At 37.1% G+C, this 21,923-nt stretch overlaps 1 protein-coding gene across 1 annotated transcript in view; it reads right to left on the bottom strand.

Annotated features, from left to right (window-relative positions):
* The window catches only part of LOC129239035 (phospholipid-transporting ATPase ABCA3), a 62,474-nt gene that overhangs the window by 17,809 nt on the left and 22,742 nt on the right, over positions 1–21,923 (bottom strand). Inside the window, exons 4-9 of the mRNA XM_054874305.1 lie at positions 19,529–20,120; positions 10,984–11,127; positions 9,291–10,905; positions 4,177–4,711; positions 3,759–4,105; positions 3,554–3,679 (exon numbers count right to left, since the gene is read on the bottom strand). Coding sequence (XP_054730280.1) covers positions 3,554–3,679; positions 3,759–4,105; positions 4,177–4,711; positions 9,291–10,905; positions 10,984–11,127; positions 19,529–20,120 — 3,359 coding nt within the window. The remainder of the gene's footprint in view (positions 1–3,553; positions 3,680–3,758; positions 4,106–4,176; positions 4,712–9,290; positions 10,906–10,983; positions 11,128–19,528; positions 20,121–21,923) is intronic.

The raw sequence follows: 21,923 nt of genomic DNA, 5'->3' as shown, positions 1-21,923 counted from the left end.
TAATAACCTTCTTAAGAGAAGAGCGTAGGGGATTTTCGATAGATTAATTTAAACGATTGTTATAATTATTTAAGTGCCGTTTTTTTAGTCCAAAATAGAGGTTTTTCCTTCAAATGCTTGCTAATTCCACAAAAATAAATATTTTTTAAATCCCCTGCGTGTTTCTCTAGCTATTCTTATCTAGATTAAGAAAAAAAATGTTTCTTTGTTCCAGATTAAAATTTGCACCCTCTGTGCTGCGTGCCGCGAAGCTCCTTCAAGAGAAACCACATTACAAAAATGTCTCCAATGCCGCCATTTTGTAGAATTTTTCGATCAAACTTTGTAGTTTTGTATTTTAGTATATAAGTAATAACTTCCCAAATCAGAGTGATTGTTTCCCCTTTCCTTCTATACAAAAAAATTCTTTAAAAATCGTGTTTATTTTACGCGTGTACAGTGGTGTTACCCCTTAACAGAGTACACAATGATATGAATCGCTTACTTGATTTAGTATTCATAAGCAATGATCTAAAGTCCGATGTCGAGTCCCTCTCTTCACCCCCTCTTCCTAACTCCATACACCATAAAGCGTTATGTGTACGTTTTAATCATATAAGCTATATCAAATCAGTTATTAATAACTGCATAAATTATAACTTCTATAAAGCCAATTTCAACCAGATATCGCGGTCATTGGATTTGGTAGATTGGGAAACTGTCTTAAACAAACCCGTACTATCACAGATGTATGATGATTTCGTAGGAAGACTAGAAAGGGCAATTCATATGTTTGTTCCAATAGTGTCTGCAAAAAATCAGTCCAAACCGGCCTGGCAAATCTAAAAATAACGCAAAACTTTATGAAGCGTACAATCGTTTGCAAAAAGAATTCGATGTTCTGAACAAATTTTTATATCAGAACTACATTTCTAAAGTAGAGAGTGGTATCAAAGAAAATTGTAAATCTTTTTGGCAGTTCATTAACGGTAAAAAGAAAACTACTGGAATTGCAGAAAAAGTGCATTATTTGGGGGAAACGTTGTCGGACATTCAAAAAATTAGTAATCTTTTTGCAGATTTTTTTCGATCTGTTTATGTTCGTCAATCCGACACCGGAATAGAAGATACCTCTTTTAACAGCTCACGAACAAATAAAGGTTTCCAGCTCTCATCTAATGATGTACTCAGGAGCCTATCGGCCTTGGCAAATGACCCAACTCCTGGAGAAGATGGCTTCCCTCCTATATTATTGAAAAACTGTGCTACATCGCTAGCAAAACCATTAACAATTATCTTCAATAAATCACTAGCTTCTGGTGAGTTTTTACATAATTGGAAAAAATCGCTTATCATACCGATACATAAGTCTGGAAGTAAGTCGGAAGTCCAAAATTATCGCCATATCTGCAAAATTTCTTGCATACCTAAACTCTTTGAAAAGCTAGTTTATGATTTAATTTTCTTCCAAATTTCAAATCTCATATCACCTAATCAGCACGGCTTTGTTAAGAGTAGATCTACTGTTACGAATTTAGGGTTATTTACAAATTATGTCTTAAACCAATTTGAAACAGGCCAACAATGCGATGTCATATTCACCGATTTTTCGAAAGCGTTTGATCGAGTTAGCCATAGTATCCTACTTAAAAAGCTGGGTTCATTTAGTCTTCATCCTAGCTTACTCAAGTGGTTTGCATCTTAACTAACAGATAGAACTCAATTCGTTCGTATAAATAACATAAAATCTGATGCCATCAAAGTTACCTCAGGCGTACCTCAAAGTAGCCATCTTGGGCCAATATTGTTCTTAATGTTTGTTAATGACATTTCAGACGTTTTCGAGACATCACGTTGTCTGATGTATGCAGATGACCTGAAAATTTACAGTCGGGTAGAGAACGTAACTGACTGCATAAGACTTCAGGAAGACTTAGCCAGATTGCAAGCTTGGTGTGATGATAACTCCTTACCTCTTAATGCTGGTAAATGCCAGCACATGTCATTCAGTAGACGAAAAGTTACAATTGATTTCGATTACCACCCTCACAAAAATTTACGAAAAGAAAGACTTGAGGGTCATATTTACATCGAAAATGTCGTTTTCCAAACATATAGACTTTATGATTGCCAAGTCTAGATCTATGCTTGGATTTATAATAAGGAATTCAAGGGCGTTCCAGGATATCTCTACGCTGAAAAATTTGTATTTTTCTCTTGTGAGATCAAACCTCGAATATTGCAGCATCATTTGGGATCCATTCTATATGGGTTCATCTTTAAGAATTGAGAAGGTTCAAAAACGTTTCACTCGATTTGCTATTCAGTCACTTCGTTGGCCTTGCAGTTTGCCTGCATATAAAAGTAGATGTATTTTGTTAGCATTGCCAACTTTAGAAATGCGGAGAAAAACTACATCGGTAATGTTTTTAAGAGACATAGTTACGAATCATATCAAATGTCACTTCTTGCTGGAGCTAATACTCTTTAATTGTCCCATTCGTAACCTAAGACTCAGCAATATGTTCCATTTACCTTATCACAAGACCAATTTTAGTCGAAATGAACCGCTTGCACGTTGTATAAGACAGTCTAACCAATTATACAAACATTTGGATATATTCTCTAACTCACGAGAGACTTTCAAATCAAGACTTAATCTGGAGATACACTTTTTGAATTGTGACTAATGTATCTCACAGTATTGTTTACCATATATTATATTTAAGCTTTAGTATTAGTAATCTATTTAAGGGGGGGGTAACGTTTTTAAATTTTTTTTTGTGCATTTTTTTTTATTTGGTTTTTTAAATGAAGAACCTTTCAAGAATATTCTGTGAAAATTTTAGATGAATCGAAGCAAAACTTACAAAGATACAGCCATGTAAGTGTTGCTACCTACCTGGCTCAACCGCGCGCCATTTGTACTTTAAAGCGTTGTTCCCACAACTTACGTTTTCAAAGTCGGTGCCCCTCATAACTTTGAAACTACGGCACCGATCCTTTTGAAATTTTGAACACTTTTTCTGTAGATGTTTTACAAGGTAACGCCGAAGAGTTTTTTTCGAATTTGTTGATACTTTTGTTTTTACGGTAACTAATTCACCGATTTTTTACGCGAAAATCGTGTTTTTGACTTTAACGTGTTCCCAAAAATCGAAAAATTTTTAATTTCAAAAAACCCTCTCGGCGTTACCCGGAGAAAACGATTATCTAACGAAATAACTTTGGTTTTTTGATTTCAGATGATTTAACACCGAGTTATGAGGGGCACCGCAAAACTACTTTTTTTTGAGATGCGTCCGAATAATTTCTGCCATTGCCGTATTTTTAAATATTTTTGGATGAAAATTTCACAAAATATACTTCAAATGCTATAGTTTTATGTAGTAAAAGATTTGATGAATAAATTTTAACTGTGCCATCAAAAAAAAAATCATAAAAATGTGCCTTTTTTCCATGAATTAACGTTACCCCGTTAAAAATTTTGTACTGTTTGATTTTCATGCCACCAGGGCAGTCTTATCTCTTGGTAAACTATAATTTTGCTTTACGTTTTATTTATAATACATACCCGTAAATATATTTATAGTCGAAGTTTGAGCAAAACCTGTAGCTGGCTCTTTGAATAAAAACGACAGCAAATAGGTGAACGGCAGAACAGCAAACCCGAACAAAAACAGTATTAGGAAATAGCGAACTGAAATACAAAATTCAAATATAATATTAATATCTCGGTTTCCATTCGTTTTCAGAATGTTTTTGTTAGTTATATTTACTCAAGTCTGAGAAGTTTGCATATCCCTCTTCTTGGAAGCAAGCGATGGTTATTATCACTATCAGAGCAGTTATAGTATAGGTAGTCAAGTCCCACAGCAGTTGCGTCAGCCAGAAAGTCCACACACGTACGCCACCCACGAATTGCAACAATTTTGAACGCGTTTCGCGCTCCTTAATCAGGAATAGTATATAGAAGGCACTTACGAAGCACATGCAGAAGCCAACGTTGGTAGCCAGCTGTGTGCCCACATTTGTGCCAACGTTCAGTTGTGCCAGCTTAGTTTCAAAGGAGTAGGGTAATGGAGCATTAGTAACGCTTATAGATGCTTCCTCACCGATAAGTGCCCTAAAAAAATACGAAATTATAAAATATTTTATAATACGGAAGCTGGTAGCATTCTAAACAGGTGTTCTTACCTTGCCATGGCATTGTGCACAAGATTCACTGTCAGTGGCGCTGTGTGCAAGGGTTGATTGTTCAACCAAGCCGTAATTTTTCCAGATTCCACCGTAGCTGCTGCCATGTAGCGCGCGTTGATACGCACTTGTTCAGTTTTACCCAGATCTAAAATATATTCAGTGAAATTGCGTTGGCCCGTAGTTTGCAGCTGGTGATTGGTGGAATAAGAACCAAAAATATTTTTGTATTCAGCAACAATACGTTCTTCCAGCGAGCCCGGTGCTATATTACTAGCCGCTTCAAGAATTGTGTACGTTTTGGGGTATTGAGTCACACTCATTGTCATAGCTGGTAATGGGCGGAAAGTGCTTTGATTGCGTGAGATCAAAACGGTTATGACTACAAAGAAGATGGGCAACAAATTTTGTATGACGAACAAAATTTTTTTGCGAAGAGTATAAAGAAACTTTTTAAGTATCATTGCGTGCCATTGATTGCAGTAGAGATCCTTGCCTCTAAGTAACCGTGTGTTCTCCGAAAACATGCTATCGGCTATTAAAGAAATGATAAAGTACATATTTTTGGTTTTTGTTTGTGTATGTATGCATGTACAGTGGAATATCGATAACTCATGAGGGGCCAACGACAAATTACGAGTTATTGCAATTTTTAATTTAGATGAAGGAAAATAAAGAATACGATTTGTAGAGATTTTTTAATCTGAAATTTTACAATCTATACTATAAAGGTGAATGTCTGTACGTTGTCCGCGCATCACTACGAAACGACAACACCAAATGACGTAAAAATTTTTATATGTACATTCATATTTTCACCCAATGAAGGTTATAGGCATGATTCAATTATACAAGGTTAGGTAAGTAAGCAGCTTTCTCGCTCCCTCTTGACAAATCGGCTCCCTTATTTGAAAACATGTTGCTTCTTTACAAATATTCCTACATTTTTTACGAAAAAACTTTTAAATTGTAGTAAAAATTAAACTTTTGGTGCAAATTATGTGGTCGGCAACATCGTTTTCACTTTGACGCTTTGCCTTGTTGTTATTCGTTGAAAATCATTTATCTGCTTGTAAACGTTCAAGTAAGTATAATAATAAAAGCTAATTATTTTGTAAATTAATGGCATTTTTCATTATTTAGGTCGATTATGTCTTATATATGGTGGTAGTCGATTATTTGAAGTCGCCTTTCTGCTGCCGAAAACTACCGGTTGGTGAATTTTCATACACGTAAGTCCAGATCAGACATTTGTATAAATTCTTATTAAACTTTTTCATTCATAGGTTTTTAGAACAGCGTTTTTGCAAATATAATAGTGACCACCTTACATACAATACATAAACTACAGTTAGTAAGTTCTGTTAGAATATTTGCTAATAAATTGGTTTTAAAAGTTTTTATTTGTAGAACTTCACAGACGAGCAAGCGCAGCGGAAGATGGTTGTTGAAGAGCTGGTTTTTAGAAACGAAGGCAAGTATGCCCGTATTTCTACCATCGTCACATGTGGTGCTACGGACAATTTCATAGATGACATTGATCGTGCTGTGTATGATGGTGCAAATACCTAGTAAGTGTTTGACATGTGACGGTCATTATGTGAACTGGCTCCTCACGTTGATACCCTACCCGGTCTAGAACAATATGCTGTACGTTGATGCATGCGCAACACCTACACGAGCAAGTCCTCGCGCTTTACGTCTACATTTACACGTAAGTTGTGATTTATTTATGAATTAAAAATTTTTAAGATTTTTGGTTTACAGGTTTTTGATTTCTGCCCGAATCATCGCAATTACTAAAAGTGGATTATATTAGCAATATAGAAATTTTTCGATGTATTAGTTTTAGTCTATATGAATATATTTTCCTAACTCTAATATTAGGGACGCCAAGTATATTAAGGTAGACAAATTTTAAACAATAAACTAATAAATTTGTAATTTTTTCAATTTTAACTCTTCTAACTCCAATGGTTTTCTTATGTGGAGAAATGATCGACTGAACTTCTGCTTTCGCAATGTCTTTACGGTAACAAATGGGCATACATATATTGTTATGCTCGAAATACGAAATTAAATTTTCTGTTTATCTCATTCCTGACGTTAACATATCATGGCAGCCAAATCTATATCAAATTCAATGGTTTAACAAGTTACTCTCTTAATGCATATGAAGGATGCTAAAAGTCAGCATTTATTTCAGGAATAAAAGTTTGTAAAAACAGTTATGAAACGTAAATTTTCGTTCGTACGGTACTGAAATGAGGAAATTCGCAACACGTCGTAATCCAAAGGTTACTAAACATGGCTTTATATGCATAAGAGTGAAATAATTTTCCAAAATATTTTTGTTTACTAGCTGCATTTCCATTTTAATGTAATGAAAATACTCTTTTAGAGACTCCATTTTTTTACTTTTGTCTCGTTTCCCATCTAACTAATATTTGTTTTACAACTGCGAACTAACTTAAAACACATACATACATAAGTAACATCATAGATTTCTGAGTGCTCTTGTGTTAGATAAACATCGAAAATATTCTAAGTAAATATTATATTCGCTTTAAAACAAAAACAACAATTTTTCTGTTGTTTTGTTTTAATGTAGAAGTAATAACCAATATACCAACGATTCATTAAATGAGGACGCTGACTTTGATAGCTTACACGAAAATGCCCTTGAATATATTGCCGGTTACATAATACGCAAATTAAAGTTGACCGATTGTTCATGAAATGAGCCAACATTTACTTGGGTTGACACTTTCTCTAAGGGTGGATTAGTTAAACCAAGCCGAGTTCTTGGACAAAATTAAAATGTTGGAATCAGCGTTTAACCAGCTCAACGGCAGGGAGCTTTACGGTGGGATATCATTTTTACAAAAATTGTTCACATAAAGTGGAAACGCGAGTTTTCACGATGATGTTAAACGATTTTTTTTTAAATGCCGGATGCACTTTCGAATAAAGCATCTTAACAAAAGAAGAGAACAATGAGCATTCGATAAGATAATTGTAAGTAAAGTATGCAATGCTTTGGGCGTCTACTTGTGTTTCTGCGTATATATAAATTTATCTTTTTTTAACACAGATTTTATACTTGTAACTTTGAGGGTAATCTCGTTAAAAAATCAAATCTATGATTAGCGAACGTGACGAAATAAAAGTGGTTTTTCCTCGTTAAGAGTTTCCACTATTCTCAAGCTGTTTTATTTATTACTTCAGTGTAGGTTTACAAGTGGCACATATAGATTCCAATCCGATGCATGGTCAAAATACATACATATATGACACAAATCCATGGGAATAGTTAAGTTAAAAATATAAATAATTAAGTACCACTTATAAAATAACATAAAATTGTTCTATGGCTTACAACGACCTTTTTCAATTTTTTACTGCATTTTCAGAAAGGGGATAAACTTATGCCCTTTTTCCCCTTGCTTCTAAATTGCATCAATGGATTAAGTATAATAGCATCCGAAATCAGTTGTCAAACTTTACTTAACCTTGTATAATTGAGTCATGGGTTATAGGCATGTTTTTATGATGGAACTCCCTTCCCACAGCTCCCAGGCCGCGACACCACTCTCATTTGTCATTAATAATCGAATATTTGCTTAAATTTAATCTAAAAAATCTTAGTTTTTCCGATTTCCCACTATTTATAGCACACTCTAGACTTCATAATCCGTATGAGCTGTTCAACTATGACCCAAATGCAAAGTTCAAAAACGGTTTGAGATAGAAAATTAATAAAAATAATTTTGCTTGATATTTTTCTGATTGGTGGTTTTGATTTTATTCAACGAGGCATAGCAACGGATGCCGGGTATTGTAATATTATGGTTATTAATAAAAAATTATTTTCTCTGAAATTATTGTTTGTAATTCTTTTATATACATATCCCAAAACCCTCAAAACTACTTCTACGCGAGCGCGGCCGCGGGTTAAAGCTAGTTTTATATACCTAAAAAAAGTAATTTTTGTCTTTGCTCGGCTCTTGTTTTAAACACAATATTTTCTAGTTTTAAAATGGCGTCGAATTTCACAAACTCGTTAGGTTGATTTTTGATTACATTTCTATTTCCTTCAGTTTAAGGGGTAACACCACTGTACACGCGTGAAATAAACACGATTTTTAAAGAATTTTTTGTATAGAAGGAAAGGGAAAACAATCACTCTGATTTGGGAAGTTATTACTTATATACTAAAATACAAAACTACAAAGTTTGATCGAAAAATTTTACAAAATGGCGGCATTGGAGACATTTTTGTAATGTGGTTTCTCTTGAAGGAGCTCCGCGGCACGCAGCACAGAGGGTGCAAATTTTAATCTGGAACAAAGAAACATTTTTTTTCTTAATCTAGATAAGAATAGCTAGAGAAACACGTAGGGGATTTAAAAAATATTTATTTTTGTGGAATTGGCAAGCATTTGAAGGGAAAAACTCTATTTTGGACTAAAAAAACGGCACTTAAATAATTATAACAATCGTTTAAATTAATCTATCGAAAATCCCCTACGCTCTTCTCTTAAGAAGGTTATTGTACAGACGTAGTGAAAAACCTGATTAAAAATATTTAAAATTGTTTGAGTTATGCTGCGTGCCAATTTCAGAAAACGTGTTTTGAGAAAAACGCGTTTAAAGTTTGGAAATTTGGAGAAGTCGTTAGGTAGCAGTCACTAACGCTTGGTTAAAAGCTTAAAATATTTATGAAATAGACTTCGGTAACGTATAAAACTTTTTGTTCTGTATTTTAAAAGGTTCAAAGAATTTTTTAAGCTTATAAAAAAAAAATCAATTTTTTAAAATTTCTACAGTGGTGTTACCCCTTAAATCCCTATTTTCGCCTATTCATCATAAAAATGAGTGAAGCACTTCAGTGTTGAGCGAACGATTTTTCATTGCGCCAACTACGAGCAGTTCGACAATTGTGAACGGCAAAAAAGAATACGAAATATGGAGCAAGCCAAATATCATATAGAGTTTTTTTCCAAGAAACCGACCTTGGCACGAGTCACTGCGAATTTGGTTTATCGAGATTACGTATTATCGAGCTTCCACTGTTATAATTTATGCACGTATTTTTAGGTATATATACTTACAATTCATCGATTCAATATCTTCGTCATTGTAACCATTTCCTCCATTCATGATGACCATTTGCTCCTTCTTTGTGCCATTGCCCGCGTTCTCAGCACCCACTTTCATGAATACCTCCTCCATCGAGGTAATACCTACACCATAACCGCCCAGCATCAAATTCGTTGAATTTGTTTCCAAATCGCTAAACATCTCTTCGAATTTTGCTGAATAACTATCGGGCAGCTGATAAGATAATTCAGCACCAATATCAGCTTCAGGCCTTATACCCGGTATGTATTTATTCAATAATGCAGTTATTTCATCCGCGTTACAACCTTCCTGCTTTACACAAATCAGGTGATAACCGGAGCCATATTTCTTCTTCAGGAAGAATGACGTACCGTGGCATTTCAGCTCACCGTCACACATTATAGCAATGCGATCGCCCAGTATGTCCGCTTCATCCATAAAGTGTGTCGTCAATAGTAGAGTACGTCCGATTTTCTCTGCCTGCAACAAGTCCCATAATTGGCGTCTCGCTGCTGGATCCATTCCAGAGCTAGGCTCATCGCAAAGCACCACTTTTGTGCCACCGCAAAGAGCACAGCAAACCGATAGTTTGCGCTTCATGCCACCGGATAATTTCGAGGATGCCACATTTATTTTATCCTCTAGCTCGATCATTTTCAGGTACTTATCTACTTCAACTTTAATTTCATTACCTTTCAAACCTCTCAAACGGCTGAAAAAGACTATGTGATTGCCAACGCTCATGTCGTCGAATAGCACATTATGCTGTGGACAAATGCCGAGCGAGGTGCGTGCGCCCTCAATATTGGTGCGTATGTCACTACCATTAACTATTGCCGTACCAGCGGTGGGTGGGAACATTCCAGTTAGCATTGAAATTGTGGTCGTTTTACCAGCGCCATTATGTCCGAGCAACACTGTTATTTCGTCTTCATACATATTCACTGATAAACCTTTTACTGCATATTTATCTCCAAAGCGTTTCTTCAAATTTTTAACCTGTAAGCCAACGTGCTTTCCTGCAGGTTCCATCTCAAAAGCACTTGGTGTTTGGCGTTCAATCGACTTATTCGACATATCTTCAATGCCGGCATATTCCTTATGGCCGCACCAAAAACTGGGAGTAAAAGGAAAATTCCACTTCTTTGGCACACCAAAGCCTCCAGGCATAATTTGCTCGACATACAAACAGACAAGCATATAGAGTGCAGAAGCGACTAACATCATCACCATAATTAAGCCGACTGTAAGATTAGAATCCACGGAAACTGGTGTGAACAGATTGCTCCATTGCAAACCCTCGCCATTGCCTTCAAAACCGAGTATTTCTTTGAAGCCAAATCCCATGGCTGTATTAGAGAATAAACACCAACCTAACTTCGATCGCAGTGACATCTGTTCATAGCCTTTATCGGTGAATGACAGTGGAAGGTAGGAGATGAACCAGACCAGACCAGTGACAGCGGCTGCAGTGCTAGCACTTGTGAAGAACGTGGCCATCATGAAACAGAAGCAGATGCTGGCTGTTGCGTATACAAGCATAAATGCGAGGAGAATGGACCAGTTGCTGTAGGAGAGCACAGCGACACCCGCTAACCATTTGATCTACAAGAACCGGGGCATACATATACATACAGTTGAAAAGAATTACAATATCAATTTTGAGTGGATCTCAAAAATTACCTTAACCAGGATTATAATCAGCGCAGATGAAATGCCCAACATTATAAATGATTTTACAAACCATGCAGTCCAGTGCAACCAGTTGTCAAGGCCCATGATCTTCATGACTTCTTTCAATTGTTTCTCCTTTTCGACGGTAATACTCTATAAAATTTGAGTTTGTGATTAGATTTTTAGAAATATTTTCTAATACCAATAAAATAATACATATTTTGATTTATACACAGTAAAAAATGATGGTTTATATTTAATACCAGTTGCTATTGAATTTATACAATTTTGGAATTAAATTTGATTTTTAATTCTAAAAAGTTTTATTTTAAGACGATGAAATATTCTTGCAATTATTTTAAATCCAAAATGGGGTTAAAACAAAACTTTAATTGGTGCTGAGCGTTGCGTTTTTGAAATTTAATACCTATTAGATTCAACGTAAAACCAAAAAAACATTAAAATGCTCTCTTTAATGTTTCAAGCTATTTTGGTTTCAGTTTAAGTTTCAATTATATTCAATTTAAAATTTATTGGTTTAAAAGTAAAACCAAAAAAGTATTAAAAAATTTTCTCACTCTCAATTAATTTTAATGTACTCTGAACTTTAGTATTATTTGCTTTAAAGTAAAACCAAGAAAGTATTAAAAAATTCTCTCACTCTCAGTGTCATTTTTTCCACTATTCTAGAAACATGTTTTGAAAAGTGAAATACCACGCGGAAGGAAAGCGATGATAGCGAGGTAATTTCTGAAGAAGATCTTCGTTTTTTTCAAAACTGCATAGTTAAAGACGAACTGAATCTGCTGAAGCAGAAATTGCGAGAAACGTTAAAATCGAGACAAAAATTTATCGCAACTGCGTGGAATGTTTTGGAAATATGAAAGCAGTGTGGAACAAATTTTTATTGCTGCGAGTGGCGGTTCTAATTTGGGAAACTGTACAGAATGGACGTCTGAAGTAATACCTTATTTGATTTTTTTAAAGTTGCTGCCATCCACTGCCAGTGGACGCGAACAAAAAAAAGCAAAATTCCAAAAATCTGTCGACAGTTTTATTTTTGAAAACGTTATTTACTATAAATTTTTTGTTCTTAATGGGCATAAATAAAAAAATTTGTTTTTACAGCTTAGAAGAATATAAAATAACGTCTGGTCAGCCCACAATCGTTGCAGTTGGACAAGACAAAGCCACAATTTGCCAATATTTTATAACAATTGATGGTAAGAAGATAGTAGTTCCCGAGCATTATGAATTTAGGCAAGTTTTTGACTTGTATTTTAAAGCATTTTACGTATTTAATATACAGTTTGATGTAACTTACATATATATATGTTGTCGATAACGAAATTTACTTAAGTTTAGAAATCTTTGTCACTAAGGAATTTAATTCCATTTTGCAGTGTTATGAAATTATTTCAACAGATCTTTCAGAACTAATTAAATTTAATAGCCTTAAAAATGTAAAACCATTTGAAGTGTACTTTATAGATTCAAAAATGTTTTTATTAATTCCATGTGAAATTATAGAATAAAATGGCCGTTGAGCCATCAGTGAGTTAAGGGGAATAACATGCTTTTTTGGAGCGTGCCGTAATTGACTCTCTGATGGAAGCCTGAGCTATCACCTCCACGCGGTAACGGCTGGAAACGTCTGTGTATTTGTTGGTTGACGTAGGTTGTTATTTTGTTAACAAATGCTTTAATCGATAAATACGCAGACGGCTAAGATAGACAGACTCCTAATCCAAGGCGGAACAGCATATGCCGAGGGATGCGTGGCTAAGAGGATGCTTAGTCGTGAATATGCGAACTCCGGATACCTGGTGACCTCCGGTTTTAATTAAATGCCTTTCCGCGGTACATACCAAACGTTTGGCGTAAGGTCAACGTGATATTTATTCCAAAAACGGGCAAGAGGTCCAGTGAACTTCCAAAGTCATATAGACCTATTAGTTTAACTTCGTTTCTCCTAAAAACAATGGAAAGATTGGTGGATCTTCACATTCGAGAAAATCAAGAAAAGAACACACCTTTGCATAAATCGCAATACGCATATAATAAAGGGAAATCTACAGAAGGAGCTCTTCACTTTCTCGTATCAAAGATAGAGAAAGCTCATTATTCTAAGGAAATCGCCTTATGCGCATTTTTAGATAGGGGGTGCATTTGATAATACAGATTATCGCTCGATTGATAGAGCATTACAAAATAAAAACATTGACAAGCCGACCATAGGGTGGGTAAAGGCAATGCTGGAAAGCAGAGAAATCAGCTCATCTCTAGGAGAAGTATCAGTCTCAGTCAAAGCATTAAAAGGATGCCCCCAAGGTGGTGTTTTGTCACCTTTATTATGGTCCTTGGTTATTGACGACCTCCTAGTCAAACTAAGTGAGTTAGGCTTGGAGGTAATTGGCTATGCTGACGATATTGCAGTGATTATTCCTGGCAAATTCGACAGAACAATATCCAGCATTATGAATCAAACATTAATGTCGAAGGAACAAATATAAACTATTCCAATGAGGTCAAATATTTAGGAGTTGTTCTGGATAAAAGATTAAACTGGAACTCTCACCTTAAATCGGTGATAGATAAAGCCACCAGAGCCATGTGGGCATGTCGCAGTCTCCTGGGGAGAACATGGGGTATTGACTCCAAAATGATTCATTGGATGTATACAATGATGATTCGACCAATCATTACCTATGTGCCCCTTGTTTGGTGGCCCAAAACCACACAAGAAACAGCCAAGAAATTACTGGCAAGTCTTCAAAGGCAGGCCTGTTTGTCTATAACAGGTGCCATGCGAAGTTGTCCCACAACTGCAATTGAAGCGATAGTAGGATTATCCCCACTGCATATATTCATATGGAAATGTGCAGCTAGAAATGCACTAAAAATGCAAATCTTGTCAAATAAGGAATACTGTGACTCTGGTCATATGAGTATTCTAAGAAAAATACCGGATAGGGATATTAGCTGTTCAGTAACAGACTACATGATTCCGAAACGGGTCTTCAATAGAAATTATGAGATAATTATCTCAGACCGTGATGAATGGGAAATTGGAGGACCTTGGGTTAACCCAAAAAGTCTAATATGGTTCACTGATGGTTCAAAAACAAATACTGGAGTTGGTGCCGGGATCTTTGGACCCAACACAAAAATTTCAGAACCCATGGGCAAATGGCCCAGTGTCTTCCAGGCCGAAATCCAAGCGATTTCGATCTGTGCACTGACAAATCTAAAAAGGGGTATCAAAGGGGCCCACATAACTATATATTCGGACAGCCAAGCGGCACTGAAAGCACTAATGTCTCATTCTTTGGAGTCGAGACTAGTGGAATAATGTGTAAACAATCTTCAAAAATTAAGTACAAAAAATACGGTTGTACTTTGCTGGGTTCCAGGTCACTCTGGAATCGAGGGTAACGAAATTGCTGATGAACTGGCAAGGGCTGGATCGACATCAGACCTTATAGGACCAGAACCATATTGTGGTATGAACTGGGCGGAAGCTAAATCTAGGGTAGACCAGTGGGAACATACTCTCAGAATAGCTTACTGGGAAGATAATCTGAAACTTCGTCAAGCCAAGAGGTTGGTTAGACCTTTTACCTACAAAAAGGAACTGATTAACTTACGGAAAGTAGATATCAGGAAAATAGTAGGCTTTCTTACGGGCCACTACTATCTAAACTATCATCTTAACAGAATTCAACTTCTCAGGGACACTGAGTGTAGACTCTGTTTTGAGGATGATGAAACAACGGAGCACTTATTGTGCGAGTGCGTTGCACTGGCTAGAACCAGAATGCAAATTTTCCACCGTGATCAACTGGATCCGGAAGAAATAAAGAAAGCTCCTATTACAGATATACTAAGGTTTATACGTATAGCAGAAAAATTGTTGGAAGAACATGGCTTTCAACCAACTCCTTTCCAAAGGCAGAGAACAACTAGGCAAACTAGAACCTGATGTAGTGGTCGGGTAACTTTCGCGGATGATCAGAAGGATCATCCATATTAAATTAGGTAGCTTGACACAAAAGATCTTTTAGGTCGCAGTGCCGGTCATTGGACCACCTACTAGAATAAATTATTCTTATTATTATAGAATAAAATTGAAATATGTATTATTATTTCACTTATGTATATAAATTTATGTCATTTTAAATAAAACGTAAATTTTTATTTAAAAAATTTATTTTGTTTTTTGTTTTGAGGATTCGTCAACAATGTACTAAATCTACTACAATTTTGGTTTGGATTCAATTCCTTTTTGGAATTAAAATATCATTCAAGGGTTTACTTTCAATTCCAAGAAAGTTCTACATTCAATTCAATTTTTGATTAACTTTAATTCTAATTATTATTAAATTTATTTTAATTCTCGTATAAAGTCAAAACCATTTTAGCTTTATTTTTAAACCCTTAAAAGTATATAATTTAGTCTCATTCTTGGTTTTTTAAAGAGAATATTTTAATTAACTTCTCTCTCTTTTTTCTGAAACCGGAATGGTTTTAATCTTATACTTTCTGGAATTGTTATATATAAACACCAAATTGGTATTAATATTAAACTAAAATTTTTACTGTGTATGTAAAGCGAGCGCAGTACCTCTCGGCAGAACTGTAAGGCCTACAAATATGAAATTGCCCTTCAAGGACCAAACTATATGGAATATTTGGGCTTAACCAAATAAGAGAATTTTTGAGCTAAGAGATCGTAAATATATGAATTTATTTCAAATTTGGTTGAAGAGTACTCAAATGAGCCTCCGAGAAAGTGGCACTGTAATCGATTTGTAAATAAGGGCGTAAAAAAGGAGCGCAATTTGTCTGACATTTGTACTATTGAGCACAAAAAAGAAATAATCGGGACTGTTGAAGTTGCAGCATTCAACTCTAAAATATGTATGCCTACCTTGAGATACCGCAAACTGCACTTTTTTTTAATATCTCATCTAATAAAAAAAAGAGGTTGTCTGTAAAGTCGGTTTACTGACGATAGTTTAACGTGACAACGTCATAAGAAAATACTAATGGAATGGTTGCATTTTTCAAAAGAAAATTTTAATTTTATTTCTTTGATAGATATTTTGTATGGATATAGAGAAGGAGGTACATGGAATCGCAATGGAATGGGTCAAGTTACATTTACACAAACGTGAAAAATGACGAAACATTTATCAAATTCATGAATCTTTCTTCTTCAATTTTGATTGTGAATCAGACGTTAATAAGTCAACAACACTAAGAGGCACCATCATCGATTTGACTTTTTCCGTTCCCACGACAGTCGGTTCTACGTTACCGGAACGACCCGGATTTATATCCGGCCAAGGACTGTCACTTCAGCAGCATTCCTCATATATATATGGGGAATGTTTATGCTGCTACAACAACAACAACATTTGACTTTTTCAATACACATTACACTCGAAACACTCCCTTTCATTTCCTACTTTTCCTATCATCGTCCTATTCTCAACAGAGAAATGGTGCATTACTATGCACACAGGAAGAAGGCATATGCAAATACAAATATGTGAATTTAAATACATATACCTATATGCTTACTCAAGTAGGAGAGAGCCAGATGTCGAACGTTACCGAACGCGGGGGCCGATTGTGCCTCTTTGTCGTTCGTTCCGCGCTCTCGCTTACAGTTCAAGCAAGGTAACGCCTCATGAGCAAGATAACGCCGCCCGAGCAAGATAACGCCGCAAGAGCAAGGTAACGCTATATGAGCAATGTCACACCGCATTTTTTGGTGCGTGCAGCCGGCTACATCGAATTATAAGACGTTATCACGTCAAAATCTTTATATAACAGTCTGAACGTAGTATATGACGTACCCAGGCCCGACGAGAGGGGGGGCGGATCGGGTACTTTTTCCCCGGGCCCGGAGTTCTCAGAGGAGTCCGGACTCGAGATTATACGTATTTATATGAATTAGACATTATTGGAAAGAGCCCGCATTTGCAATTTTCCCCCGGGGCCCGGATATGCTCTCTACGGCCCTGGACGTACCTATGTGTTCTTTCCAAGATAATCAACTTCATCGCACCTTACCTTAATACGAGACCTAAGTGAGCTGAAGTCTGTCCTGCTTACCTATCTCTTGCAGAGATCGACGAAAATCGAGCACTAGTTATACTAGTTCTATCTGCCATCAGGCTAAATATGAAAATACCTCATATTGGAGGTTTGGTTTCGACTTGTTGCACAGCCTTCATGATTGCTGCTGTATGTCTAGATCTAGACGCAAAGATAAGAACTCAGCCCACACTTCTTGTCAACGACTCTAGTTCAGCGTTCTATCTAGAACAATGCCCAGCGTTCCTATTCGAGAGTGCTTATTTGCTAGACTAACGCCATAGAAGCCACTGCCACAACGATTGGATTAACTCACACCGCCTCATGTATCAGATCACAAATCATTTGTGGAAACTTGGCATAGTCGACTACTTTGACTCCTCCCCAATCCATTCCTAGTAGCAACCAATTTATAGTGCGATTCTACAAGAGTAAACAAAGAAATCACACTGTGAGTCCCTCTCTTGGCATGCCTCGAACCTTCTTATTCAACCACTCTGGCTTTTACTACCCCAGAGGAGTCGTCCACACATTCAATATCTAGCCCTTCTCGAATCAAAAATTCAAAAATCTTTTGCGCTGAAGGATTTCTCGATGAGTGAAGCCAGGCTGCAAACGCGTTCTGCGTGGACTTACCATTTTGTTAAACATTTTGTTCATACATATGATAATAGCCTGCTATTAATGATATGAGGAGGGAAACTATATATTTACTCTCGTTTCGAGTGTTTAAGTGCGAAGGAGAAAGACTAATGAGTATGTAATCCGTCGCACTGATACTTGTGTGTGAGACTTTGCTAGATTTAGAAATAAATACAACTGAAACTTTTTTGTTACAGAATATTATTAAACCTGAAATGAACGCTGAAAATAAAGGGTGTTTTTTTAGAGGTTGGGTTTTCAAGATGAAATAAAACGTATATAATTTAATGTTATGGCCAAGAATTTAGCTTTATTATAAAGATAAGGGTTTGCCATTATGTTTTAAAAATGATTTCGGGCAAGTGGCCGCCGCGGCTGGCTCGAATAAATTCCAGCCGAGAGGCCCAATTTTCGACCACTTTTTGCAGCAATTGGGGCCGTATGTCAGCAATAACGCGCCGAATATTCTCTTCCAAGACGTCAATCGTCTCGGGCTTATCTGCGTAGACAAGCGACTTCACATAGCCCCACAAGAAATAGTCCAGCGGTGTTATATCGCACGATCTTGGAGGCCACGCCACAGGTCGACGGCGCGAGATAATGTGCTCACCAAAAGTTTCCTTCAATAAATCGATTGTTGCGTTGGCTGTATGGCATGTAGCGCCGTCTTGTTGGAACCAAAGGTCGTCCACATCAACATCGTCCAATTCAGGCACGAAAAAGTCATTAATCATGGCTCTATAGTGCTCTCCATTGACTGTAACATTAAGGCCGGCTTCATTTTTAAAGAAATATGGACCAATGATTCCCTCTGCCCATAGAGCACACCAAGCAGTGACTTTTTGAGGATGTAACGGCGTCTCAGCAATGGCTTGTAGATTATGTTCACTCCAAATGCGACAATTTTGCTTATTGACATACCCATTCAACCAAAAGTGAGCTTCATCGCTGAACAAAATTTTCTTCGATGCGTCGCGCGAACCGAACCATTATTTTCGTAATAAATTTGCATGATTTGCAAACGTTGTTCAGGTGTAAGTCTATTCATTATGAAATGGCAAACCAAACTGAGCATAAATCAAGTGACAGCTGTCAAAAAGACCATCTACGAAAAAAGTAGTGCCAACTTGAAAACCTAACCTCTAGAAAAACACCCTTTAGGATGGATTCCTCCAGCGCATATACAAAAAGTTGCGCGGTTTCAACATGGAATGGAAACTGGACTGCACAATACTCTGACGTTGGCATTTATCACCAAGTTCTCTCTGCAAAAATATAATCGAAGATAAAATCGGTTTGCCACTTACTGTATTTAAGAAGATAGCTGTAGCCGTACCGACTCAAATATTTGAAGTTATGCTTTCTCGCTAGCCTACAATGATAACAGTGGTTCATTGTTCATTTTGATTTCAGAAAGAAAGAGGTTTAATGCAGACGACATGAAAGGTATATGGAGTACATACTTCCACCTATACGCACGTCCAACTTTACCTTATCAACCTGTCTACGCTAAACTATTATTAAACTAATGCCAATGTTTGAGGTGGTTTGAATCTAAAACTAAAAAAGGAAAGGCGAACCATCCCAATATCACAAAATAATAAATATTGTACATACATATAAACATAGATAAGGTTTGATTATATTATCTATATTTTATTGGTTGATTCGAAAAGTATTATTTATGTTCATTACCACAGCAATTAAATTACATTTGTCGTTTAAAATTTCTTCATACATAAATGACACTTTTCGTGTGTAAAAAGGAGGAAATGCTTCTCACCAGATATATCTACTTGCTACTCACCTTTGTTATTGACGTACACGGATAAATAAAACTTAGCACCACAATTAGAGATAATATCGTTTCTAATGCTTCGATAAGAGGGTCACTTATATATTCTGGATAAGGATAACGCTGCATTTCGACGTATGGTAAATTTTCTTGATTACCAGCCAATTTCAAGTAGGCCATCGAGAGCGCCTGTTGTACGGGCAAGAAAGCCTCTCTCAAATATCCCACCGGTAGACCGCCGTCATTTTGTTCAGAATTTCTAGGACCAGGAAAATCGATAAGCGGAAACAATTTCGAAGTTAGCCATGTCCAACCCAAAGATCGTGTCGCTGTACGAAGTTCGCTCGGAAAGCGCAACGAAAACGCAAACTTGCGCGGATAATCGGTGATGTTGTATAGCGAATCGTCAAATTGAACGCCCGTCAAGTAGTTACTGGTGACTAACTCGCTTTCCAAAGCGCTGGCATTCGGATAGCTTTCGTAACCTTGCATATTTAAACTTTCTGCAGCTTCGCTAACTATCGCTTCTAAAAATTTGTTGGTGGGCGAGTAGAGTAATTTGTAAACGGGAACATTGGCTCGACTCTTAGTACTCAATGCGTCACTGACATATTTAATGCACGTTTTTGGTTTTTATAAAAATAAAAAAAATAAAAATAATAAAATATAATTATTAACTTTTTTTCATTTAGAGACTATATTGGTAACACTTGCGTGCAAACAAAGTCTATATAGCGACATAGAATACACGTATGGACAATACAAGTTATGAGAATTTGTTAAGTGTATGTGTATGTGGTTTATGTAGTTGTTGTACACATAAGTCCCTGCCGGAAAATTTTATGAAACTTACTTGTACATACAACATATGCCGAATTTGGTGTTTTAAGCATTTGATGTTTTTTCCGAAGGTCTAGAATAGCAAGTACTAGGTTTACAAACCGTTCACAGGAAATAATCGAGTAAGTAAAACCGGGGAATATATTAACAAATATTTACACTGTACAAGACAAGAAAATTAAAAGGTTCCGAAAATAGATTCTGGTACAGCCGACTCCGAACAGCAGATATTTTTATGAGGAGCTTTTTCATGGCAGAAATACACTCGGAGGCTTGCCATTGCCTGTCGAGGGGCGACCGCTATTAGAAAAATGTTTTTTTTTTTATTTTTTTTTATTTTTTATACTTATTACACCAAAGCTCAAAACTCAACTTAAATGCCAGAAATAAGTCAAAATGGAAAATGTGTAATAGCCTAGGCAAACGGTGGCGTTAAGCGGGATTAACGACTTAATTCGGGTAAAAAACGGTTCACTAGACATTGCTAGTGTACTGGGAGAGACCAAACCTCAAAACAGAGAAAAATAAAGCAAGGAGCACCGCAGGGTGGCGTCCTTTCACTCTTGCTTTTTAATTTCTATATTTCGAAACTCCCCCAGCCACCAGAGGGAGTCTCACTGGTCTCATATGCCGACGACTGCACGATAATGGCCTCGGGCATTGACATTGATGGCCTATGCTCAAAAGTAAACGACTACCTCGCCCGCCTTTCTCGCTTCTTCACTGCGAGAAACGTAAAACTTTCTCCCACTAAATCCACGGCGACCCTTTTTACCACCTGGACAAAGGAGGTCAAGCTGCCACTTCAGGTGCACGTCGATGATACCCCAATACCGACGGTAAACAACCCCTTGCTCTCCTTCTCAGCGCACACAACCGCTATTGCAACGAGAGTACAGAATCGCAACAAGGTCCTCAAGTCGCTCGCCGGCAGCACTTGGGGCAAAGACAAAGAAATGTTGCTGTCGACTTTCAAAGCAATAGGCCGACCGGTTCTTAACTATGCCGCGCCTGTCTGGTCGCCTGGAACCAGTGATACGCAGTGGACGAAGCTTCAGACCTGCCAGAATACTGCCATCAGGACCGCGACAGGATGTATCCTGATGTCCCCTATCCAACACTTGCATGACGAGGCGCACATGCTCCCGGTTAAGGAGCACAACAAAATGCTCGGCAAGCAGTTTCTGCTTGGGTGTCACCGTAGGCCTCACCCATGCAGACACCTGCTCGAGCCTGAGCCACCTCCCAGGCACATCAGGAGACACTTCCTCAACTACGTGGACGAGATCCAGGACAAAACGGACATACCACTCCAGGATCAGACAGTATACAGACAGGCAATTAACGACATTCATCGGGAGACCCTTACCACCTTCTTAAGCTCCCGACCCCCGAATGCTGTTATCGGAGTCCAACCACCACCTATCGCAGACGAAGAGCTCCAGCTTCCTCGAGAGTCCCGCGTAATCTTGGCACAACTACGTTCTGGATATTGTAGCAGGTTAAACTCCTACCTATCCAGAATCGACCCCGACATACTAAACATATGTCCAGCATGTGAAGGTAC

This window comes from Anastrepha obliqua, chromosome 2 (genome assembly GCF_027943255.1).
Source record: "Anastrepha obliqua isolate idAnaObli1 chromosome 2, idAnaObli1_1.0, whole genome shotgun sequence".
NCBI classification, from domain to species: Eukaryota; Metazoa; Arthropoda; class Insecta; order Diptera; family Tephritidae; genus Anastrepha; species Anastrepha obliqua.
The sequence above is the reverse complement of the archived record's forward strand: the minus strand, read 5'-3'. Positions and strand labels throughout refer to the sequence as shown.